This window comes from Tinamus guttatus, unplaced genomic scaffold (genome assembly GCF_059628265.1).
Source record: "Tinamus guttatus ecotype Peru unplaced genomic scaffold, ASM5962826v1 Tinamus_guttatus_pri_ptg000702l, whole genome shotgun sequence".
NCBI classification, from domain to species: Eukaryota; Metazoa; Chordata; class Aves; order Tinamiformes; family Tinamidae; genus Tinamus; species Tinamus guttatus.
Genome location: NW_028289236.1, coordinates 781,208 through 802,693, shown reverse-complemented (window position 1 = coordinate 802,693; position 21,486 = coordinate 781,208). Strand labels below are relative to the sequence as shown.

Sequence of the window (21,486 nt, the reverse complement as noted above, 5' to 3'; positions counted from 1 at the left end):
AAGGAGTTAACGTTCACAAATGTTACAGACCATTACTGTTGACAGGATCATTTTTCATCAGTGCACAACCCCTTGACCCCTTCTTTACTAAGTATCACCTGTGAGCTCCTGCCACCACTGCTCCGTACCCTTGGGATCCACTGGCCACGTGGGTATGTCAGCGTGCACTGGGTGAGGGAGCCGGGATGGGTCCTCCTTGCAGGTGTAAATCCATTGAAAGGGCAGCAAGAGAAGTAGCTTTGCCAGGATATGTCTGGCACTTTCAAGGACACAGCCACCCAACAGGCTCAGCCATCCTATCTCACAGCAAGGTGAGATCTAGAGCTCCCTTTCTTGATGGTTTCCCAAACCATCAGGACATGACCAGAAATAAACCTAGTATAATATAAAGGCATCTTTCCCTTTCTGAGACCTTCAGAGCTCTTTGGCACTGTGTTCATGTTAAAATTTGCTCCCAATGGACTAGCCTGGAACAGATTGCTAAAAGTCATGATGAAAGTATCCTGGGAGAATATTGCTCATATTAAGGTGGGATTCAACCCAGTGCTTTTAGTCGCTTGTTTTCATGAGCATTAAAGTCACTCACACCCTTGAGCAGAGTGAGCAGGGCTTCTGCCAGCCCTCTGACCTTCACCATGTGGTTGCACTTGCATCCCACCAGTTACTGCCTGAGCTTCTGCTTTAAGACCTTCCCTCCATACTTTTTTCTAGCTAATAGGCTGCATAATTGGACGCCAAGGGACCAAAATCAATGAAATTCGACAGATGTCTGGAGCGCAGATCAAAATCGCCAATGCCACGGAAGGATCATCGGAACGCCAAATTACCATCACAGGAACCCCTGCCAACATCAGCCTCGCTCAATACCTCATCAACGCCAGGTGAGAGCCGCTAGCGGAGGCCACACGAGCCCAGCCCTGCCTCTGCGACCTTCCCGTAAAGAGAGAGGCTGGCTGAATAAGTCCTGCAGGAGCTTGGAGAGTAGCAAGTGCTCCAGTCACTGCAGGCTAAGAGGGGTTTCATGAGGCTTTCTGGGCCGGCACGTGACATGTGCACTGACGGTTTCTTGCTGAATCCTCTGGATGGGGATCAGACATCACCTGCGAGGCCTCTTCTCAGACGAGCACCTTGGCTGGGGACCAGAAGCCGCTTTGTTGCTGTCGAAGCAACCACAGGTTGTGTTAGAGCCAACGGTGGGGCTGGTCACTCGCCCACCTGCCGTCCTCGCTTGGGGATTCTTGCTTTATAACTAGGCAAAATCACTGCTTTTCCCTGCAAACAAGGTAGAGGTCTCAGACAGGACATGGAGATGGATTTGTTCTGGTGGTGGGAAGGCATAATCTGAGACTGCTCAGTGGGTTGGCCTTGTCCTCACTGAAAATTGTACAGACCAACTGTCTCAATACCATCTCAGAGGCATTTTAACATGTGTCCAGGTCTCCAAAATGCTTTCCTCTATCTGGTGAAAATAATCAAATGGTCCAATAAATAAAAGACATGGGAATGGCCTGATTGTTTCCTTTCCATATCGGTATTTCTCTAACAAGTTTGGCACAGCAGGACCTTCCAGGGACACATAGGAGCTGAGATGAAGTTGAACAGGCTTTTCTAGCGCTGACTCCAGTTGGGGTCCTGATGCTGTCTGTGTTACGTTTGGGTCATGGACCACGCAAGCTGAGGCTGCTTGTGGCAAGCAAGAAACTGCAAGAGGAGATTATGCAGGACGATAAAGTTAGAGAGAAGTTGGTACTGAAGTGGAACTGACTGACTTTAGGCTGGCTGTGTGCTGTTTCTAGGGGAACTTTGGATTTAATGCAAACCTGTCTGCCTGTGAGCACAAACTTGTATGTGGTGGACAGGGAGTCTCCTGATGCTTCTCCTCAGAAACGCAGCCTGCACAGCAGTGCAAACTGAGACGCACATCTCATGAAGCCAACTGCCCACACTGGCCAGAGCAGCCGGAGTTGGTACCGTGCCAGCCTGCTACCGGCATGGTTCATGTAGGACAAGCGCTGTTCTGAGCAGCCTCTGGCAGAATGAGGGTCCAGAGGAGGGGGAGGCTTTCAGTGAAGACTTTTATGTTCATTTAGGCAAGGGGCTGGGAGCACTGGCAAGATCTGTACGAGCTGTCTTCTCCTTGCACCGACCCACCTCAGCCTTGACCTGCAACAAACTCCGCCATCCTGTCCTGACCCTGCTCCCCTTGACTGTGCCGAAGCACCTTTGCTCTGACCTGTGGCACCTCTCCGGTGTCCGTGTCTCCTCCAGCCTCACAAGAGAGGGATGGGACCCCCTCGCTTCCTGGAGGTGCTTTGGAAGCACTGCGTGAGCTGCTTTCCTGACACCTCTTAATCCCAACAACTGCTTGAGAAAAGAAAAGGGAAAGAAAAACAAAGCGAGGGGCTCTTTACTCTTGGAGGAGGGCTAACTGAACTGCAGCTTGTGCTGTGACTAACACAGGGAAGGGCAGCAGTTTGTCAGGGGGAGGACTGAACAGATCCCTGACTCCCACTGCTTCAATATGCAGAGGAAAACAAAGAGATGAGGGGAGTTTGAAGGTTATAAGCCAAACGAGTCCCTGGTGAGAGAGAAGCTAGTGTTGTTACCCATCTGTGGTAGGAGAGATACTTGTAGAAGTGAGGCAGCGTGGTCAGGTTGTCTCCACCCATCACTGATAGTGTCTCTGCCACAGCACAACGCCAGCGGAGGCATTACCTGGGCAGCAGCGGGTGTTTGTGCCTGCAGGGAGAGAAGGCAGCTGGATGCTTGGCCGGCTCTGTGTTTCAGGGCCTTGCTTCTGTAGGTGCCTGCCCCCTCCTTTAAGGACCCAAAATCCAAACTGACTAGTCATCAAGTCACCCTCTATCAAGCTTGTGGCACACTGCTGCAAGCTTCAGAGGCCACTTTCTACCTGCAATCCTGCTTTAAATACCCTTCCTCCAATCTCCTGAGCAGCCTACCAGACTTCAGGGGTTGAAGGAACCCAGTGAGAATTCAACTGCTGGGAAAAAATAAATCACCTCCTTCAAGATATTGCTGTGACTTTAGGTGGAGGGAATCTGTCTCCCCTGTAGCTGAATCTTTGGCTCTAGGTCTCCTTCTCAGGAGTGTGCTCAGAGTCTATGGGTATCCATTAGAGGATGCCTCCCCATTGAGGGCACTCGGAGAGGGTGGGACACCCTTAGGCCACATACTCTATGTCCAAGCAGCCACGTGTGAGGCAAAAAAAATAGATGCTTGGGCCGCTTTCAGTGTGTTGCTTCTTGTAAGGCTGGCCTGAGTTGTTGCCTCACGCTAGACCCTCAGCGAAGACAGTGTGAGTTGGAGGATGAGCGGGGTGTAGGCAAGAGGAGGAATGCTGGCCCACAGGATCTTCGTTTTCTTTTCTGCTCTGGTTATTAAGTATTTGTTTTTGTCTCCTCCCTCCCCCCTCTCTTTGCCCCTGTCTATTCTAGGCTGACGTCTGAGGTCACTGGAATGGGCGCACTCTAATTTCCACCCACCATCCTTCATTCTGCATCACCCGACCCTCTCAAGCCAATGACACTCCACCCAGCTTGTACAATCTGTATATTTACCGTCTTCCCCTTTATCTCCATAGATACTCTTTTCTTTACTAACAAATATATATATATATATAAATACACACATATGCACACACTGGGAAGTTTCTTTACAAGCTCCGTCCTGTGCTCCTGGTACTGCTCCTGAATTCTTTAGTTATGGTCCTTGTTTTCGGTGAATGGTGTTACTACTTCATCTGCTTTTACGGGGAGTGGGGGAGGGAGGGAAGGGGCTTTCCACTGCTGAGACTTCAGGAGATGAGGTATCTCTAGTGTAAGTCTAGCTTAGCTATTTAAACATTTTGAGTTGACATTGACAGTACTTGCTGTAGCCTATGGAACTGTGATGCCATCCAGAGCTCTGCTTGCTTCAAAGTATTTTTTTCTTTTTTGTAGTTATTCCTTTAGATGCCCCTGTTTTGTTCATTTTGCTTGTCCTGGCTCACCTTTGCAACCTTGACTCCTTGCCCTGAGATTAAGGCATAGCTTTTTCTTACCCCATGTCATTTTGGAAGCAGAATGTGCAGGAGCCAAGCTTACATTCATTTGGTTTACATATGCTCTATTCCCTTTGCAATGTGGCAGGGTCCAGACAAGCCATTTTTGTTACTAAAGAAAGGGAATAATAATCATGAAAAAAACCCTCTTTTAATTAACAAGCAACTGAAAGTAGGGAGAAATCAGTTATTCAGGATTAAAACCCCCCAGGGCCTTTGAAAGCACTCTTATGACAATCCCCACAAGCAACTTTTGGATGATAGCTCAGGAAGCTCTGTGAGCCGGCCGTGTTTGTCAATGTTTGTATTCAATAAATGTCTGTGCAGCTCTGCTACCAACGGGCTCTGACTATTCTTCTCCTGGGTCTCCAGTGTGATTTTTCACAGTGCATGTTTGTCTGCCTTTTTAGATATTTTGCTGTGGATCACTCACTGAGTGATGCACTTATTGAGTGGCTCTAGACCTTCTTTTTATAAAGGGGAGGGTATTTGATTGCACAATGCTTGATTATTTTTTCCCTAAAATTAATTTACTACTCATAGTATGACGATAAGCATCTCTCACTGGCTGCCTTGTCTGGGCAGATTTGCCATGTCTAGGCCACATGTCCTTCCCTGGGATCCTTTGGGCTCAACCTGCCTTCTGCTTCCAGGCTCTCGTATCTTTTCATCCATCTCCCATTTCTTACAAGGGGAAACAAATTTGTTTTCCATCAGTTAATTCCCTATTGGACGAAATGTATAGTGTACATTTTCCCATTTTGCAAATGAGGGGGGCATAGTATATCATGTCCCCACACAACTAAGGTGCTGCGTAATACATTTTTGCACTGTAACTCTTAGGAAATATGTCATTTTTTTTCAGATGAGCCCCAAGACCGTGTGGCCCTTAGTACCCCCAGCCCTGCCCCCACAGTCCTTCACAGAGGCAGAGGGCTTTCCAGCTCCTCAATAAGATGCTTTGATGCCCCTTCCCAGCCCGCTGCTCTCCCTGGCAGTTGGGATTCAGCTGTGTCTTTCACGTGGCCCTGCATCCACAGCATGTCCCTGTTCCCTGGCCAGGCGAGCCCAGGTGCATCTGGCAGTGGGAATGGGCACAGATGGGGCTAGTAGCTCCTCCAGGGAAGGCAGCAGCCCCAGTGTGTTTGTGCCGAGGCCAGAGCAGGGTGGGAGCCCAGGCACCAAATGTTGCCTCCCCCAAATTGTAGGGCTGACCCCAGTGAGCGCAGAGCCGAGTGGCAAGGTGGGGATTTAGCCACGGGCGCCTGGCACTCGGGATATCCTCCTCCCAGTCTAGCACAGGGGTTTTTCCTTTGGAAAGAGTGAAATGTCCGCGTGTGAGTCTCAGCAGGAAAAAAACTCTCTCTCGGTGTAATGGACCCTCCCAGCAGCTCCCGACGGTGACCCGGGATCATGTAGCAGCCAGCTAAAACTTCCCTGCTGCTGCTGCAGCCCCCGGGCAGCTCGAATGTGCATCCTGCAGAGCCACAACCGGTGAGCGGAGCGCGAGGGGAGCGTGCCAAGCACCGAAGGGCTTTGGCAGGGAAAATCTCTTTTTGCCAACTACAAGGAAGTCCCTCCGCTCTGTTGACCTCAGCTGGGCTGCTGTGGCCCAGGACCCAGGTTTTACATGTTAAATTGAGACCCTGTGCTGCAGGCAGACACCGAGGGCGGCCGGGGGCAGGGGCCGATGTGCTCTGGGAGGGACGGAGTACAGAGGGAGCTGGTCCATCTCGCTGTGCCTTGGGTCCCCGATGGGGCTGATGCCACAAGCACTGAGCTAGGCAGACAGCAGCAGGGATGTATGGCAGGAGCAGCCTCATTCTGCTTTTTGCTCTGCTTTCTACGCATTTTGAAGCTCCAGCACACAGGGTGCTGTTAGAAACCAGCATTGTAGCTACTGAGACTGGGGAAACCCCTTGCAAGCAGATATTTTCACAGGGGTTTATTTGTCAGGGGGGGCGGGGGAGGCATTTAGGCACTGAGGAAGACAGGGGACTTTAATTAGGTGCTAATTGCAGCGAGTGATTGAAACTCATTTCTGTGGGGTTTGTGGTTTCTGCAGAGCAGGAATGCCCTGCATCTCTGCAAGATATGTGCTGTGCTATGGGATAAATGTGAATGCCCCATAGCATCTGCTGAGTGCCACTGAGCCCAGAGGTTGCTAGCAAGGAGGAGACTTTAGCAGTGCTCTTCATGTGGCTATTCCCAGCCTGGTGCCAATGAGGCTGTGCCACACTCGTATCTGCTGGGAAGACCCTATGGGGAAAGCCCTGAGGTGGAATTTTGCTAACAAGTGGCCATTTCCAGAGCCTTTTCAGAGCATCACTATGGTGTGTTCATACGCAAGGTACAGGGGAGACCTAAGAAAAGGAATCGAGTCATTGCAGCCTCAGCTCCCCATGGAGCCTCAGTAAATACTGCATTTTCCAGAACCTAAATTTAAGGAAAAAAAAAAAAAGAAAGAAAAGGCTTTTTTTGGCTACTTTTAAATGGGAAGTTCCTAAATGTTGGAGTGCATAACACAGGGCTTGCCTTATCACCTTAGAATTTTGGTTTTTGTTTGAATGATGTTTACTTGTTTGATCTTTAAATATTAAGATATTTCCAAGATATTTAAATGAATGCTTTGGCTGACCTGAATTCTGGCTTGAGAAGACAGGAGAGCCGTGATGCTCCAAATTGATCAGAGTGTTGCTTTTACTGTAATAGGAAACAATATTGGGACTGTATGCGAAACATTTTTTAAATATTATTCTTGCTATCAAGAGACCATTTAGAACAGGAAAAATATGGCAAATGCTTGTTTGCCTCCCCATTGCACAGGAACCCCATTCTGGAGGGAGGTGATTGCAGCCAGGCCCACGGTCTCTTCTGCAGGTGCATTTAGGTTTTTCTCCCTGTAGGGACAGGGAAAACGTGGGGTGGGATATCTAATGAGAGGCAGCACAGCAAGGGATGGGTCCCGCTGGAGTGGCTGAGCTGCTCTTTATCCGGGCATTCCCCACTTCTGGAAACTTCGACTTTGCACCTTATTTCTGAGTCGTATTTCATGCGCGAGGACTCGGCAAAGAGGAGATTAAACAACAGTTGTTGTATTTCCTGGCAGTGTATTGATGACAACAACAAAATCACAGAGAAATGCCCAACTTGGCTTCTTTCAAAAGCAGATAGCACAAAGATATGCTAGTTTCTTTGGAAGAAGCCAGAATGCTTTGCTTGGAGTAAGCCCCTGTGATCTGTTTTGCATTTTACATGATCTTAAAATGCTGCAGAGGTACATCCACTGCCACGGTGATGGGGAAATATATGCACATTGCTAATGAAGAATTAACTACTCAATGCAACATGAACATCGCAGTTGAGCGACAGAATAACTTTAGTGGGGTTTTTTTTTTCCCTCTATCAAAGCAATGCATATTATCCAGGCAGAATGACTTAACATTTCTGGAAGTAACACACTCAATATTCCTGCAGCAAACTCCTGGAAATTTGTTATTTTGTGGAAAAGTGTGGCTTTGGTGAGCAGGAATTGGGCTAATGCCTCATCCTTCCCCCACTGGTAGTGTGTGATGGCCTGGGCTGAGGTCTCGCCTTCATAGGCCATGCTTCCAAAATTTAAGTCTTTGGAGTATTGTTATACGTGTTTTTCACAGGCTGTATTTTCAAAAGCAATATATAGCACATCATGGGGGCTGGAAAAACAAAACCCTAGATTATTTCCCTTAAGGGAAAGTGACTTTCACCATGGAAACACTTTAAATATTCTTTTAGTTGTAATTTTTTTTTTAATGTGTTCATGCTAGTCACTTTTAATTATTCTAATTTTGAGCTCATGGCCCATTAGAAAGGGTAATTTCCAGCCTCTCCCCTCTTGCCTGCAGAGCGCAGGGTTTCTAGGCGATGGCTCTGCGGTCTGTGCTGTGGTGGGGAGGGGGTGGATCCGTAATCCCGTTTTCTCCTTGGTCACGGAGGTGGAAGGATGTTGGGGATTCTGCGTAAAGTCCTTCTGACAGCTTTCCCCTTGCGCCTGCAGAACCAGGGTTCCTTGTAACTGCAGCGGCACCAGAGCTGCTTGCAAAGAGCCCCGGTGCCTGGGAGCCGGCCCTGCCACAGCTGGGGCTACAGCTGCATTTGGGGCTACGGCTGCATTTGGGGCGCCTTGAGCCCTCATCCCACACCCTGCCATGGCTTGCAGAACCCAGGAGAGGACGTTGCTCCTGCTTTGCTGCTCCACAGCCGGTGGAAGAGAGCGGTAGCCCTGTTGGGATGCATGGCTTGGCCAAGGAAACCCCATCTGGCACCCCTTCCTCGGGAGGAAGGATGTGGATTAAGCCCCCTGTGCATAGCTTGGTGCCTGCCTTTAAGCCCACTCCAAACCAGTGCCTGTAGGTAGGGCTGTCTTGTCCACCTGGGCGAGGTGCCATCTGTGACCTTCTGGTAGTGTTGAGAGGTGATATGCCCACACAAACGGAGCCCCCAACTCCTGGAGAAACTCCCTCGAGCTGGTCACTAGATGTCTCTCTCGGCTTGCTTTTTGGCGACTCGCTGCTCCAGCTGGGCTCCCAGCTCTGGGGACTGTGTGGGGCCTGGCCACCATGCAGTTTTTCTGCAAGCTCCCCCAAGTGCATTATTTCTCTCACCCACTGCATGCTGCCCAGGCTGTTCGTCCTCCCCTGCGTCAGCACCCATGGGTGTCCATCACGGGGGCTGAGTCGTGGGGGCTTTGGGCACTGCTCCGAGGTGTTTCCTGAAGCCCAGGATGGGACCCTGCGTGAGAAAAGTGAGGTGCAGGAGTGCATGTTTGGGTGCTCCTGACCTCATTCCCTCCCACGTGCAGGAAACCAGTGCTATTGGGAAGAACATGTGAGAAATGGTGCTTGAGAAGGGAGTAAATATCCTCAGCCAGTAAAGAGGGTCTCACCTGATGATAACTGGTGCATACGCCCAGCTGAGCCAGGCACCATTTCCATGCACCTTTATGGAGATGGCTTCGCTCATCCAGGAAGCCAGTGCTTGGCCAGCCTGGTGAGTGGGACCCTGAACAGTCAGCCTCAGGCCTCCCAAGGTTATGCCAAGGGAAGAGGTTCTCAGCACAAACCCCCCAAATTTCATTGCAACAGGCCTTAGCACATACGATTCCGGTGACCTTGCATTTTGCAATGGAAGGACATTTCGTTGGAAGGGTCCCGAGCGGCTCCCGCCCTCTCGATGGACCCTCAGCGCCTTGTGCGCACAGATGGGGAGCAGATTTCCTTGGTTCCCTTCAGAAACCCTCGGCAGCTGACGCCAGTGCGGAGCTCAGGTTGGAAGGACTTGCAGGAAGGTCACGGGCTCGGTGCGATTCCCCTGTTCCTGCGCTCAGTGTCGCTAGGAACAGCACGCTGCTCAGAGGGTTATTTTTACTTTCCCTTCAAAAAAATGCAGCTGCGGATCTTAATCCTACTGTGCTATGCATCAAGCCTGAGGCCTCCATCCAAAGGGTAACGTGGCAGTGACTTTTAGGAAGCACTGAATGTACCAGATGTGCAACTCTTAACTCCAGATGTGCAGCTCCCCCCACTCACCCTCAGCCTAGTTGTCTTGAAAAGAGGAACAAGAGGTACCGAATCACTCCAAAAGTATCCCACAGTCTAAACCCATCCAAGTGCAAAACCAGAATGTCTCAGGATTCCCACACCAGTGTTTATGCAGCTTAACCACAGGGATATCTCTTCCCAGAAATCTGTAATCATGTCAGCTCCATGCGTAGGGAGCAAAACCAGTTGGGAGATGAGTTAGATAAAATGGAGTGATGGGAAAAATCCCTGCATGCCATCAGGAGAAGGCTTTGTAGCTGCACCATGAGCTTAACTCCATGGTGAACTGTGGGCTCTTGCTGATTTAAAACATGATTGCTATTGCTACAGCAAGCTGTTCTGGGCCCAAGGAAGGCTGGGTGTGCATGAGGACAACTTGCATATTTGAAACACTCCCAGAGGGCTGCCTTTTGCTTTCCTGTTTCCTGAGGTATCACTGGCATTTTTATGCCCAGAGGAAAGCCGATGTCCAAGAGTTTTTGTGAGCAGGCCAAAAGATGAGCTTTGCTGGATGAGACCTCGGGCCACTGGGCTCTGCCTCCTCTCTGGGTTTTGACTCTTCAGATGAGACACTGAGGGGCCAAGCTGCTTGCAGGGCGTTGTGGTGGCAGATCATCAAGCAGCCTGGATCCCAGCTGAGCACCAAGAGTCCTGACCACGTGGGGTGATCCCCAAGTGCTCCTCAGTGCCCTCCAAAGAGCGGGATGGAGGGCTGGAATAACACTAGCCCTGGACTTGGGATTGCATCCATTGCTTAGGGCCAAACTGAAACAGAAATCCATCAGGATTTTCATTGCAAAGGAGAGAGAGAGACAGTTTTATTTGGCATTCACCTGAGGGTTTTCGCTCAGTGTTTTCTGGTGGCGTTGCTACGTCCTTGCCATCTTTTCCTTTTGGGGAAGAGCTCCCATCTGAGGCGTGTGTCCCTGCTCCTCAGAGGCAGTGCCCCAATGTGCCATAAACCAGTGCAATGCCATCCTCCGAGGGGACTGCTGCAGGCAGCGCTGTCCTTGGCCGAGGGATATTTCTGCATTTTGCTAAGCACAGAGCCATGCCCCAAAATATCTTAGGAGGGTACCACAGAGGAACGGTGCACTGCTGGCCACTTTCCTAAAGTCAGTTAAATTGACCTTCTAAAGTCAGTTAAAAATGCAAATTTGCCATGTAAGAGAAACTTCCATTTGTGCTTAAAAAAAAAAATTCAGTTACATGCTTGCAACAAGCAGTTGCTTGTCAAGTAACTGAAGGGCACATGGTGCAATGGTGACCTGAAGGGAAAGATGCTCCTTGCTGCTTGCTCTGCTCCTGTGCAGGCCAAGGTGAAGAAGCAGCTACCCTGGCCTGCACAACCCCTCACTGCCACCCCTCTACCAGCACGTGGTGACAACACATTTTCCTGCATAAAGCCTGTAGCGTTTGTGCTTTTGAATGTCTCCCCCAAGACTCCCAAAGAGCCGCTTTGAGAGCTCAGGTAGAGGCCGCAGCCCGTATCTGCGCCACAGCTGGCCACACCTTCACTGTGAAATGAAGGATCAGTCCCAGTCCTTCACAGGAAAAAAGCCAAAAGCTCCCCAGTCTGTCATCCAGGCTGGCTCCTCTGCCACCTTTGTCCTTTGTTTCGTCTCAAACAGCCCAGTAGTTGCCATACCTGGGTATGGAGGAGTTCATCCACCCATCTCTCCCTCTCCCCACCTCTGCCTTGGGAGGATGCTGAGAAGGTCTCCATGCACGTTGCAGTACTTTCTCCTCCACCTTCCAGGCACAGGAGCCATTCAGGCAGTACAGGGCTATTTGGTACCTGTGGTCCGGAGGTCTGACCAGCTCTCAGCTTCTCTGCAGAGCAGCAGTACCTTGGAAGTCTGGCATGCTTGTGCAAACTCATGTTATATATTAGGGTGTGAGCTTCACCAGAAAAAAAAGGAGTGATTTGCTGGTGTTGCTGGGTCGTGAGGCTGTGAGTGAAGTGTTCGACTTTGTGGCCCAGGCTTGGCCGTTGGGGCACAGATGTCTTAAACATGACCTTGGAGCATTCCAGAAGCAGTGGGGGAGTTGCTGAGAGCGTGGTGGGGGTCCCTGAGGCAGCCTTGTGCGATTGCAAGCCCAAGGCATGGCTGGGGACAGAGCTGGGAGGAGGAGGAGGAGGAAGAGGAGACCTCTGGGGTGCTCAGCTGAGCCCTGACCGTTTTCACTGATTGACTTCCCAGTTCTCTGGATCCAGAGCCCCATGTGAGAAACACCTTCACTGCCTAACTGGAGCGTCGCAGCAGACTTGGCACCACCGGGGGCTTGTGCTGGAGCTGCCCCTGAAGACACTGCCAGCTTCTTGCTAGCTTCTCCCTCACCGCGGTCACACTGTCGCCCCTCGCATGGCTCAGCTGGAAACACCAACCTGCCCCGCCTGTAGATGCACAGACTTGCGCTTCGCTGGGTGGTCCCTGGCGCGTCTGCTCCCTCTGCAACGGCTCGGAGGACCGGCAGGGACCAGAGAGCTCGAGCGGCGGCTTGGAAGAGGATGGGAGCTTGCAACCAGCTTGCATGGCACGTGGCCACTTGCGATCCAGCAGATCCTGCTTTTGCAAACAAGCACTTCCCTGCTTCTTCTCTTTGCCTTTCGTTTCCCCTCCCTAGTCCTCCGCCAACACAGCTCAAACTTAGTGCTTCTCCCCCACACCGTGACATGTATTTGCTCGTGCAGCCCCTGGCCTACACATCAATGTTTTCTGGCCAGCACACCCCTAGGCGATCAAGCGTTATCGTGTCCTTCATGTCCTATTTGTGTAAAAGCAATAAAGCGCTCGCTGTTCTCAACCCTCAGCCCCGCTAACAGGAGAAACCCGGGGGGAAGGACCACCTCCTCCCTCTGCTCTCCAGGCAGAGAGGGGCTGCCGGGGTCACCAGCCCCTTGCACCACGGTCCCAGCAGCAGCGGGATGCCCGGTCACAGCGTGGAGCAGCAGTGCTGTGGGAGGGATCCCAGCGCCACAGGAGCTCCCGGGCTTTCCGCGCCCGTCGCCCCCGAAGGGTTAACACAGCCCACGCAGTCCTTGAAGCAAACCAGTCCTTGAAGCAACCCGTAACCCAGAGGCTGCCGGCTGGAAAAAGCGCCTCAGATTCCTGGCTGGGCTCGGCAGCAGGAAACGATCACGCACGGCAGCCGGGCTGCCAGCCGGGGAAGGGGAGCGGGCCGGGGGGAGCGCCTTCCCAAAAGGCATCCAGGCGGGATTCATTAGGAGACATGTTTATAGCAAATGTGAGTCACCGCTGGGCCCCCGGAAGGGAGCAGCCCGCGGCGGGGGCCGTGCGCTGGCCGGGGACGGGCAGTTCTTCAGCAAGGGGGACACGCCGCGTACAAGGGCTCCTCTCAGGTCGGGCCGCCCCGTGCCACGTGCCCCGCAGCTTGGCAGGGACCCGCGGAGCTATTTCGAGCTGTGTTGCAGCACGCGTTTTCCCTGGGGAGATGTGGTGTCTCGCCTGGGGAGCGATGCGCAGCGCTGCCCGTGCCTGCCATGCTGCTCGCCCCGCGCAGGGTATCACCCCGTGCTCAGCAGACCAAACTGCTGCTTCACGTTTGGCCCGGGGCACATGGGGCTGGCACCAGCACTGAAGCACAGCGAGGCGGCCAGCAAATCCAGTGCTGCCCTCCCAGTCACAGCGGGCCTGATGGGGAAATGAAGGTAAAATGCCCATTCCAACACTTTTCTCCATTTGGATGGGCAAGCCGTGTTCTCCTCGGATGCACGTTCTCCTCGGAGAGCACGTTACCCCTGCTCTCCCTTGGCCCTTACAGTTCTGGGCCAAGCATTAAGTTTTGAGTTCCTGGGCTCAGCATCTGGCCAGAGAGCTGCTCCCCATCTGCACAAAGAGCTGTTTTGGGTCCATGTTTTGGGCCACGAGCCTGCTCAGCCCTCCCTGCTGCATCTTCTGCACTAGGCTAGACAGGGACACTGTCCAAGCCTGGGTCGTTAGAGATGTTCATCAGGCTGCTGATGGCCCTTTCAAGGACAAGACGCTGCCTGCCCTCAGACTATCCCCATGCCAGGTCTATTAACTGCTGTTAACTGCTGCCCCTGTTCCTGGTTATGCCATGCCCAGGGTGCGAGTGTTGCAGGGACCTATGGCAAGCATGCATTATGCTGAAGCTCCCCTGTCAGCACCTCACTGCAGGGTCTCTCCTGCCCATCTCACCCATGACACTCGGGTTTGCAAAGGGCACACAAAACAGGGTTACAAAATCAGCGAGCCAGGTAGGGCTCATCTCAAGCATTCCTGGTTTACGGCTTCCACAGGGAAGAAGATGAAGAAGAAGCAGAAAAAAGCCACTTATCCTGACTTGCAGAAAAGCCTGGGATCTTGTCCCTTCCACGGTAGGAAGTCAGCTGAAACTGTCCTTAAAAAACACACATTTATTTTTTCTAAGATGGGAGTTTGCCTTAAAAAAAAAAAAAAAAAAGCCAGTCTTTATTTTGGAACAGATGCCACAGAGACAGGCTAGTGCTTGCCATGGACTGAATGCACAACTGCTCTCCGTTGGTAACAGTGCCTGTGATTTATCAGCACCTGTAATGCCAACAGCCAGGCAGGCTCCGTGCCTGTCCTGGGCAATCCATAGAGGTGCTTGCAGCACACAGCTCCAGCCCTGGACACCCGACTTTTGCAAAAAAAACACACTCTTTGGGTCTCTCCTTCATGGCTCTGCTTGGGTTTAGAGATGAAACTCCTTGTCCCCTCCCCCTTGTTGGGGAGCAGCTGCACTGTGTGAGACCCCTGCAAGAAGCAGGACGTGTCTGAGTCAGACCCTTGGGAGGAGCTGAGTCCAGGTGGCTCGGGCACATCCCTGACGCCCGAGGACTCCTTGCCCACCTTGCTGCAAGTCACCTGCAAGCACTTAGTGTGGCTGCAGCCCTAGCCCTGCCCTTGCAGGGCATTTGGAAAGGGTGCTAGGCTCCCTGCAGAGAGAGCCGGTGGGCAGGGAGCAGCACTTGCTTAGGAGCTGGCATCACACCTGGAGCCAACACCTGAGGCGCTGCCCACACTATTTAAGAGGAGGAGCAGCCCTAATTCCCCTTCCACTCAGCCCCCAGGTGCCTGCTGCCCTCCGTCAGGGTTTGAATCCTTGTCTGGGCAGAGGAAGGGATTTTAACCTGTGCTGCTCTTCACTTACTTGCCCTGTCTTTTCCTTCAGGGCCTCTCAAGGCCATGGGTGGTTGCTGATCCTGCAGGTCACCTTCCCTGTCCCTGGTTCGCCTGGGGCTCAGTGGCTTGGGAAGGCTTTTAGGAGAGGTGGTGGTGGGAGGGTGTCCCTGCTTCCCACCCCCCTGGACATCTACTCTAGGACATCTGCTGCAGTGTTTGGTTGCTTCTTCCTGAGAAGGTTAAAAAGAGGGTGAGTGTTTGGAGATTGGAACTGTCTGTTTACCTTTAAGTGTGTCTATAAAAGAGCAGTGAAGGAAAGATGTTTATCTTTGTGTCCTGTTGGGATTTCCCTTGCTGCAGACTGTGCCTGTGGCCTCTTATCTGTCTGCCGTGGGCCTCTCAGGAGGGTCTGGCTCTGTCTCCTCTACTGTGTGCAGTGGAAAATGAAGATTTACTCTGTCCTCCTCCCCACACACACTCCTCTTAATCTCTTCTTCTCTAGACTGAAGAAGTGCAGCCCTCCTTGCAGGGCAGTCCATGTATTCCAGCCCAAGACAATCTTGGTGGCCCATGATTTTTTAATAGAAGACTTCAAGTGTTTCTGTTCCCTTGCAGCAGTTGTTCAGCTAGTCCCCATGTTTGGCATGTCCTGGGGCCCTACATTGATTGAGTCATGGCACTTATATGATGCTGTTCCTTTTTTAGCGGCAATAAAACGCTGGCTGTTTGTAGAGCCGCAGGGCTGAGCTAAGCATGAGTGCTGGGAGCGCAGCCCTGGCGTGGTGATGGTGGCACGTCTGGCTCGTAGCGCTGGGAGGAAACCAAGCAGGCAGGGCTGGGGATCAGCAAGGACGTGCAAGCTGCTCTTCTGCAGCAAGCTCTGCTCCAGGAGGTGTCTGCTACAGATGGGCTGAACCTATGGGCCAATGCTATCAAGCACCAGTCACCTTGTTTCTCCTCCAGCTCCATGTCCTCACTGCTGCCTCTGTTACAGTTAATGCTGAGCAGGCGGAGACGACGTCTTGGGATAGCAAAGCCTTTGAGTGTTTTACATCTGCTCCATTGCCTGCCAAAGAGCCAAGGACGATGCTTGGCATCCCTCAGAGTGGGCCAGGAAGCTGCCTCTGCCAGCAAGGGCAGCTAACTCTTGTTTTACGCTTCTAGGAAAAAGCTACGGGCTGGGTCTGGCTCTGCTGTAATGAGCACTCAGCTGCAAATGTTGATGCATCCTATGAATGCTCTTGAAGAGCAAATCCAGCAATAAGCTGTGATGCCTGTTGTCATGATATAAATGGTCCATGGGGAGATAAACAGTCTGAGAATGGGCTGATAGGGATCTTATGAAGTTGCCAGAGGCATGTGAACAGCTAGGGCATGGATTAACCTCATGAAATGGGGCAAAAAGAAGGGATATGCTGACTCCATGCAGTACCATTATGTGAAACCAACTGGGCTAAATTAAAGTTGGAGCACATTCAGGCAGGCAGGACCTCTGTGTGTCCCAGGGGCTTGGGGCTTGCTGCAAATGCAAAAGGAAAGTGAAACCATTTAGGAGAACGGGGAATATGAGGCAAGTCGGGAAGGAAAGCAAGAATGCTTTGTGGCTCTGTAGCACCAGCTGGACCTGATCTGGGAGGCCGTAAGACTGAGATTTGCACTGTGTGGGCAGTCAAGGGCTGCAAGGGGTATTGAATGGTGGTGTGCTAAGCATTTTGTGAAATACATGACAAATCAATAGAGGGGAATGGTGAAAGCAGAGAAGTGATACTGAGCATACTTGGGAGTTTTGCTGTGTGGCTTTGGTAAAGGATGGGCAACACCATCAGTCCTGGAGTTTGCTGCCCTTTTGGGGACCAGTGCCAGGGCCGACTCAGGAGAATGTCAGAGTGACAGTACGTGAGGAAACTGAGATATAGGGCTGACAAAAGTGACATGAAAAACATGAGTTTGCTCAAGGAAGGACGCCCATGGTCATTTGAGAGCTGCATAGTGGCTGTGCATTGCAGGTGAGGAGAGGAACAAAGGTCTTGAGCCTTGCGTGTGCCAGCTGTAGGGCACTTCCTTGGACGAGGAGAGGATCTATACCCTGTGCCTAGCTTCATGCTGGATTTCCTGCAGCTCAGCTCATCTCCTAGGTCTCCATTCTCCGTGGGCAGAGCAAAGCGCAGTGCATTGCTGCGTGGCAGCAAATTGGAGCATCTGCAGGTATGGGGAGCGAGTTTAGGAAAAGCACCATAACCCACACGTAGACTGCAGGAAAAATGTGAGGTTTTTTTAACCTGGATAACTTGTGTCTCTGCAGTTGAACACATGCTAGCCCAAGCTTACAAATTAAGGAGTGGCAGGAGCCTTGGACTACCCCAGCCTTCTGGTAAGGGAGGTGGTGACTGCCTGGCAGTTGGTGGTAGATGTTCCCAGTTCTTCCAGCTGGAGGCAAAGCCGCATTGCTGTTCCTAGAGTGCCTGGTACCTCCTTCCCAAGAAAGATGTGCTTGGCCCAGCAAACCCTCTCTGCTCTCTGGGAATCGCCCAAGCAATGCATTTTGCTGCAAAGAAATGGAAAATCTTTTCTGTCCAACTGCTCTAGGGATTAGCATATGTTTTTCCAGAGAGTTTTCATACTGTGCCTGCTGGATATCCTCCCTGAGGCCACATGGGAGAACACCCAAGGTTAACAGCCTCGTTATGGCACATGGAAGCTCTATCTGCTTTCTTCTCAGTAACAGTGATAGTGGCATTTCCTGGGAAACCCACTCTGCCTTGGGGTGATCACAGGGAGAGAGGGCTATGGTTGACACACAAGGTCCATCTGGAGGGGAAAAATAAATTTAAGTGCTTGGCTATGAATTAATGAGTAATGACTCTGAAGCATTGACGCTTACTGTAATTTCCTTTCCTGTCTTTATCAGAAAAACAGAAATTCTTCCCTTTTTTTCCTTTTCAAAAATGGGAGAACACTAGAGATTTTGATGATCTTTTTCCTATTTTGGTCAATTTTATCCCCAAATGAAGATATTTCTGTCCTTTAAAAGCAAACTGTGCTTTGTGATGAAAATTAGTTTTGCTTTATTTGGTTTCAAATTCCCATGATGTGGTGGGAGGAAGATTGAGAGACTCAATCTGTGTGAGCATAGCAAAGTCCTTCCTGGTAGACTGAGTTGCATCCTGATGTCTCATAAAGCCCAACTGGTAATAATTCCTCTGGGAAAGGGGTTTTCTCCCTGGCCCATAGATCATCCAGGATCAGGCCGTGGTAACTTTTATGTGAGGATTGACTCAAACTCTGTTATTCTGTCTTCCTGCTGATACTTTTATTCTTCCATCTGCCCCATATTTTGTCTCTCTGCAACCTCTGGTGAAGCTGGAAGTATCCTTCCAAACTTGCATGCTAGGTGACTCGTTGGTTCAGGCTGCCATAGCTACCTCACCAGCCTTTTCAACTCTTGGTGCCAGCTTCAAAAGGGAGCACTTGGAGCAAGGGTTTGTTGGCATAGACCTCTGAGAGGGAGAAATGGACCTTCTCCATGTCTTTACATTTTAAACTGGGATTTAGGCCCCCCTGTGTGCTTCTGAAGCAAAACCCCAACCAGAACCTGAGACGCTGAAGTAGCATTACTAGATTTGTAAAGGTTGCAATCCCAGGTCACTGCCACCATGGCGTAGAACAAGTTCATTTTGGCAGTTTTAAAATCCTAAAGGAAAGGAAAAGAGCAGCTCTGTGGTTGTTTGACAGGAGGCAAATGCCAGCTGTGATGCCCAAAAAGCTTCGTCTCTGCCTAGCACTACTTCCTTTTCTAAGGACATTTGATTTCTGACTCCTGTGGGACTTCAGCTCCTGGAGGTGTCACCTGGGGCTCAGATACTCTCATCCTTCTGCATCCCCGTGGAAGGAAGACCTTTCTAAGATCACCTGCAAGACTATTGAAGACTTAGTGCTGGCCGTCCTTGCCAGGCTCCCAAGGGTTGGTTCTACTGTGGGGGAGATGTGCTCTGAGCTGGGAGGAGAGAGACAGGCTCCATCCTGAGTGGCTCTGGAGAAGGCCAGAGCTTTCCTCCTTCCTCATCCCTCTGCAGCAGAGACTGGAAGTGAGGAATAGGGCCTGGAAGTGGGGAATAGCCAGCAAAGGGAGATTTCAGGGCACCGCTGCGCTCCCTCCTTCTGCTTCTCAGCATCTGTGCAGTGGGATGAGGTGAACAAGCAGTAGCTGCAGGTCTGGTCTCTGTTGGTGAAAGGATATTTTAGGCACAACTGTAGTAAGCCTGGAAGCAGGGGAGAGGAGGGCAGAGATGGGTACCATCTCCTGCTTCTAACCCACAGAGATGACTAATGACTCCCTGAGGAGGTTGGGATGAGTGTGGGACAGGGGCCTGCTGCTGGAGGGGATGGATCCAGCCTCTTGAAGATGTCCTCAGCTGACACAGTGTGAATCCAAAGGCAGAGCCTGGCACTGGCTGCCATGGGCAAGCTGCAGGGCAAGCGGCTCTGGAGGCAGCATGTGGTTGTACCTCTGACACAGGGTGACATGGGCAGCAGAAGAGGTGGCTGGAGAAAGGGGCCAAAAAGCATTATCTCCTCTCCGCAAGCTTCAACGCTGCCTTTAAAGCCTCCCTTCTCACTTGATCTCTCCTCCTTTTCTAAGAAATGAAGCCAAGCTTTCCCACAGACTCAGACAGCTATTAAAGAAGTATTATTACCAGATGGTTTGTTTTTCCATAGAACTGGAGGCCGGTGTGAGGTAACGGGGGGAAAAATTTAACCCGTCCGCAGCCAGCAGCATGTGCGGGAGCCGCAGCTCCATCGCGCGGCCAGCTGTGCCTTGCCCTGCCGCTCATGCCGCTCCGGTGCGTAAGGGGTCCACGAAGCGGGGCCGCCCTCGCAGCCGCTGCCAGCGCTGGGATTTGCACCCCACGCGCTGGCTTGGCGGGGGTGGCTGGAGATCCCCCAGCCCAGGCAAATGTTCCCGGCGCCTCTGAAACCGTGAACTTGCTGCAGCTGCATGGGACGGCGTTTTGTGCCTTCTAAAGTCTTTGATGGCGGCTGCTTGTTGGAGCAAGTCTCCTTTGGTTCTCTGGGAGTGTTCACTTTTGGTGGCTATATATGTAATAAAAAGTTGAGGGGGGAGAGACGCTGGGACTCTTGGAGCTGCCTCAGCCTTGGAGGCAGCCCGTAGAGGAGCTGCTCCAGTCTGTGTGCTACTTGGTGCCATCAGCCTCTAGTGGGAGCTGGAAATCTTCTTCCCAAGCTCTGCTGAAAAGGAGGGAAGGAGTAGTCCTTCTGTGCCTATTCAAACCTATTTAGTAAAGGAGAAACCCAGCTGGCAAACTGCAAAGTGGGGAAGTTCACATTAGGTCAGATGAACTGGTGATTCAAACAGATGGGAAGCGCCGCGTTCTGGCTGTCTTGCCTTTTGCAGGATTTATAAGACAGGAGAGGAAAAAACTGAATAGGTGCCATTTAAAGTAAAAATGTCAAGGTATTCAGAAGATGCTCCCTGGTGTGAGTTGGCTTTTCTGCTCTGCCCGTGGCTGCCAGAGCTGCTGACGTGATGAGCTGCTTTCCATTGCACCCGTGCTGCTGCAACTGCTTTAGAGTCTGCAGGACGAAGCTGGCAGGCCTGCTTGGTGGGAGGTAATACCTGTACGTGCTGCAAGAACCTCTTTACCAACTACAGCCCTTAGCATCTCACCTGGAGATGTCACCAGCTGGTGCTCTCCTTGCTCTCTTCCTGCTTGGGGGTGGAAGAAGTGGTACCATCATTGCCTTTTCCTGCAAAGATGCACTGTGGGAACTCAAATTATCATGTGTGGAAACACCACAAACCACACACTTTTCAGCAGAGTTTGTGGTTGCCCCAGTGCTCGGCTTGGACCATGGCTGTTCCCACCACAGTGAGGCAGAGAAAAATGTCAACATGGACCCTACTGACTCATGGACAAGGTGGCTTGTGCCTCCTTGCAACTTCAGGGGCGAGGGTTGTTCAGCCAGCCCAGGGCTAAATAGCCTGTGGTCACCTCATGGTAATCACAGCAAAGTCTTTCCTAGCATACACCTCTGTCATCCCAAACACTTAGTAAGTCTTAGGTATTTATGTCCCCAGGAAATGGAGGAATGTGATTCAGGCAGTTCAGGGGCCTGGATGACATTGGTGTTTGTTTGGTGTGGTTGCAACCAGGGAAATTTTGGTTGCTTCTTAATTCTGGTCTCTCCCAGGGATGTGTAATGGGATGAAACTGCCCCAGCTACAGAACATGGAACTGGAAACCTGGTGCTCTGCCATTCCCCGCTTTCTAAATTAACCATTTGTCTATGAGATTGCCAGGAAGTTTGGTTCTGGCTTTCCCATGGGGAATTCATTTCAGTTTATTTCCTTAGTTCTTTTGAAAAGAACGTTTTCTGTTACAAGGCTCATGATGAAAGAGGAAAAAGAAAAGTTGCATGAAAGAATGAAAGAGTTAATATCAGAAAATGGAGCAAACTGATTCTTTTCTCTGTTGCTAAACAAAGCAAAAATATCTCTTTTTTTTTTTATTCCCCCTCACCCTGATTCAGTCAGGAATTGGACTAGAAATATTTTGCTCTGGTCCCACTGTGAGAAATGCCTCTGAGATTGCGACCAGCAGTCCAAAGCCCAGCTGGGTGGTTTCTACTCTGGCTAGAGAGGGACTTGCCCATTGGGGCAAACAGGCCTTGCAGAAGGTTTCCCTGTGTCCTCCTG

At 51.3% G+C, this 21,486-nt stretch overlaps 1 protein-coding gene across 1 annotated transcript in view; it reads left to right on the top strand.

Annotated features, from left to right (window-relative positions):
* The window catches only part of PCBP3 (poly(rC) binding protein 3), a 62,321-nt gene extending 57,978 nt beyond the window's left edge, over nucleotides 1–4,343 (top strand). The window contains 2 exon segments of the mRNA XM_088536730.1: nucleotides 712–881; nucleotides 3,456–4,343. Coding sequence (XP_088392856.1) covers nucleotides 712–881; nucleotides 3,456–3,492 — 207 coding nt within the window. The 3' untranslated portion in view covers nucleotides 3,493–4,343.
* Nucleotides 4,344–21,486: the final 17,143 nt, after the last annotated feature.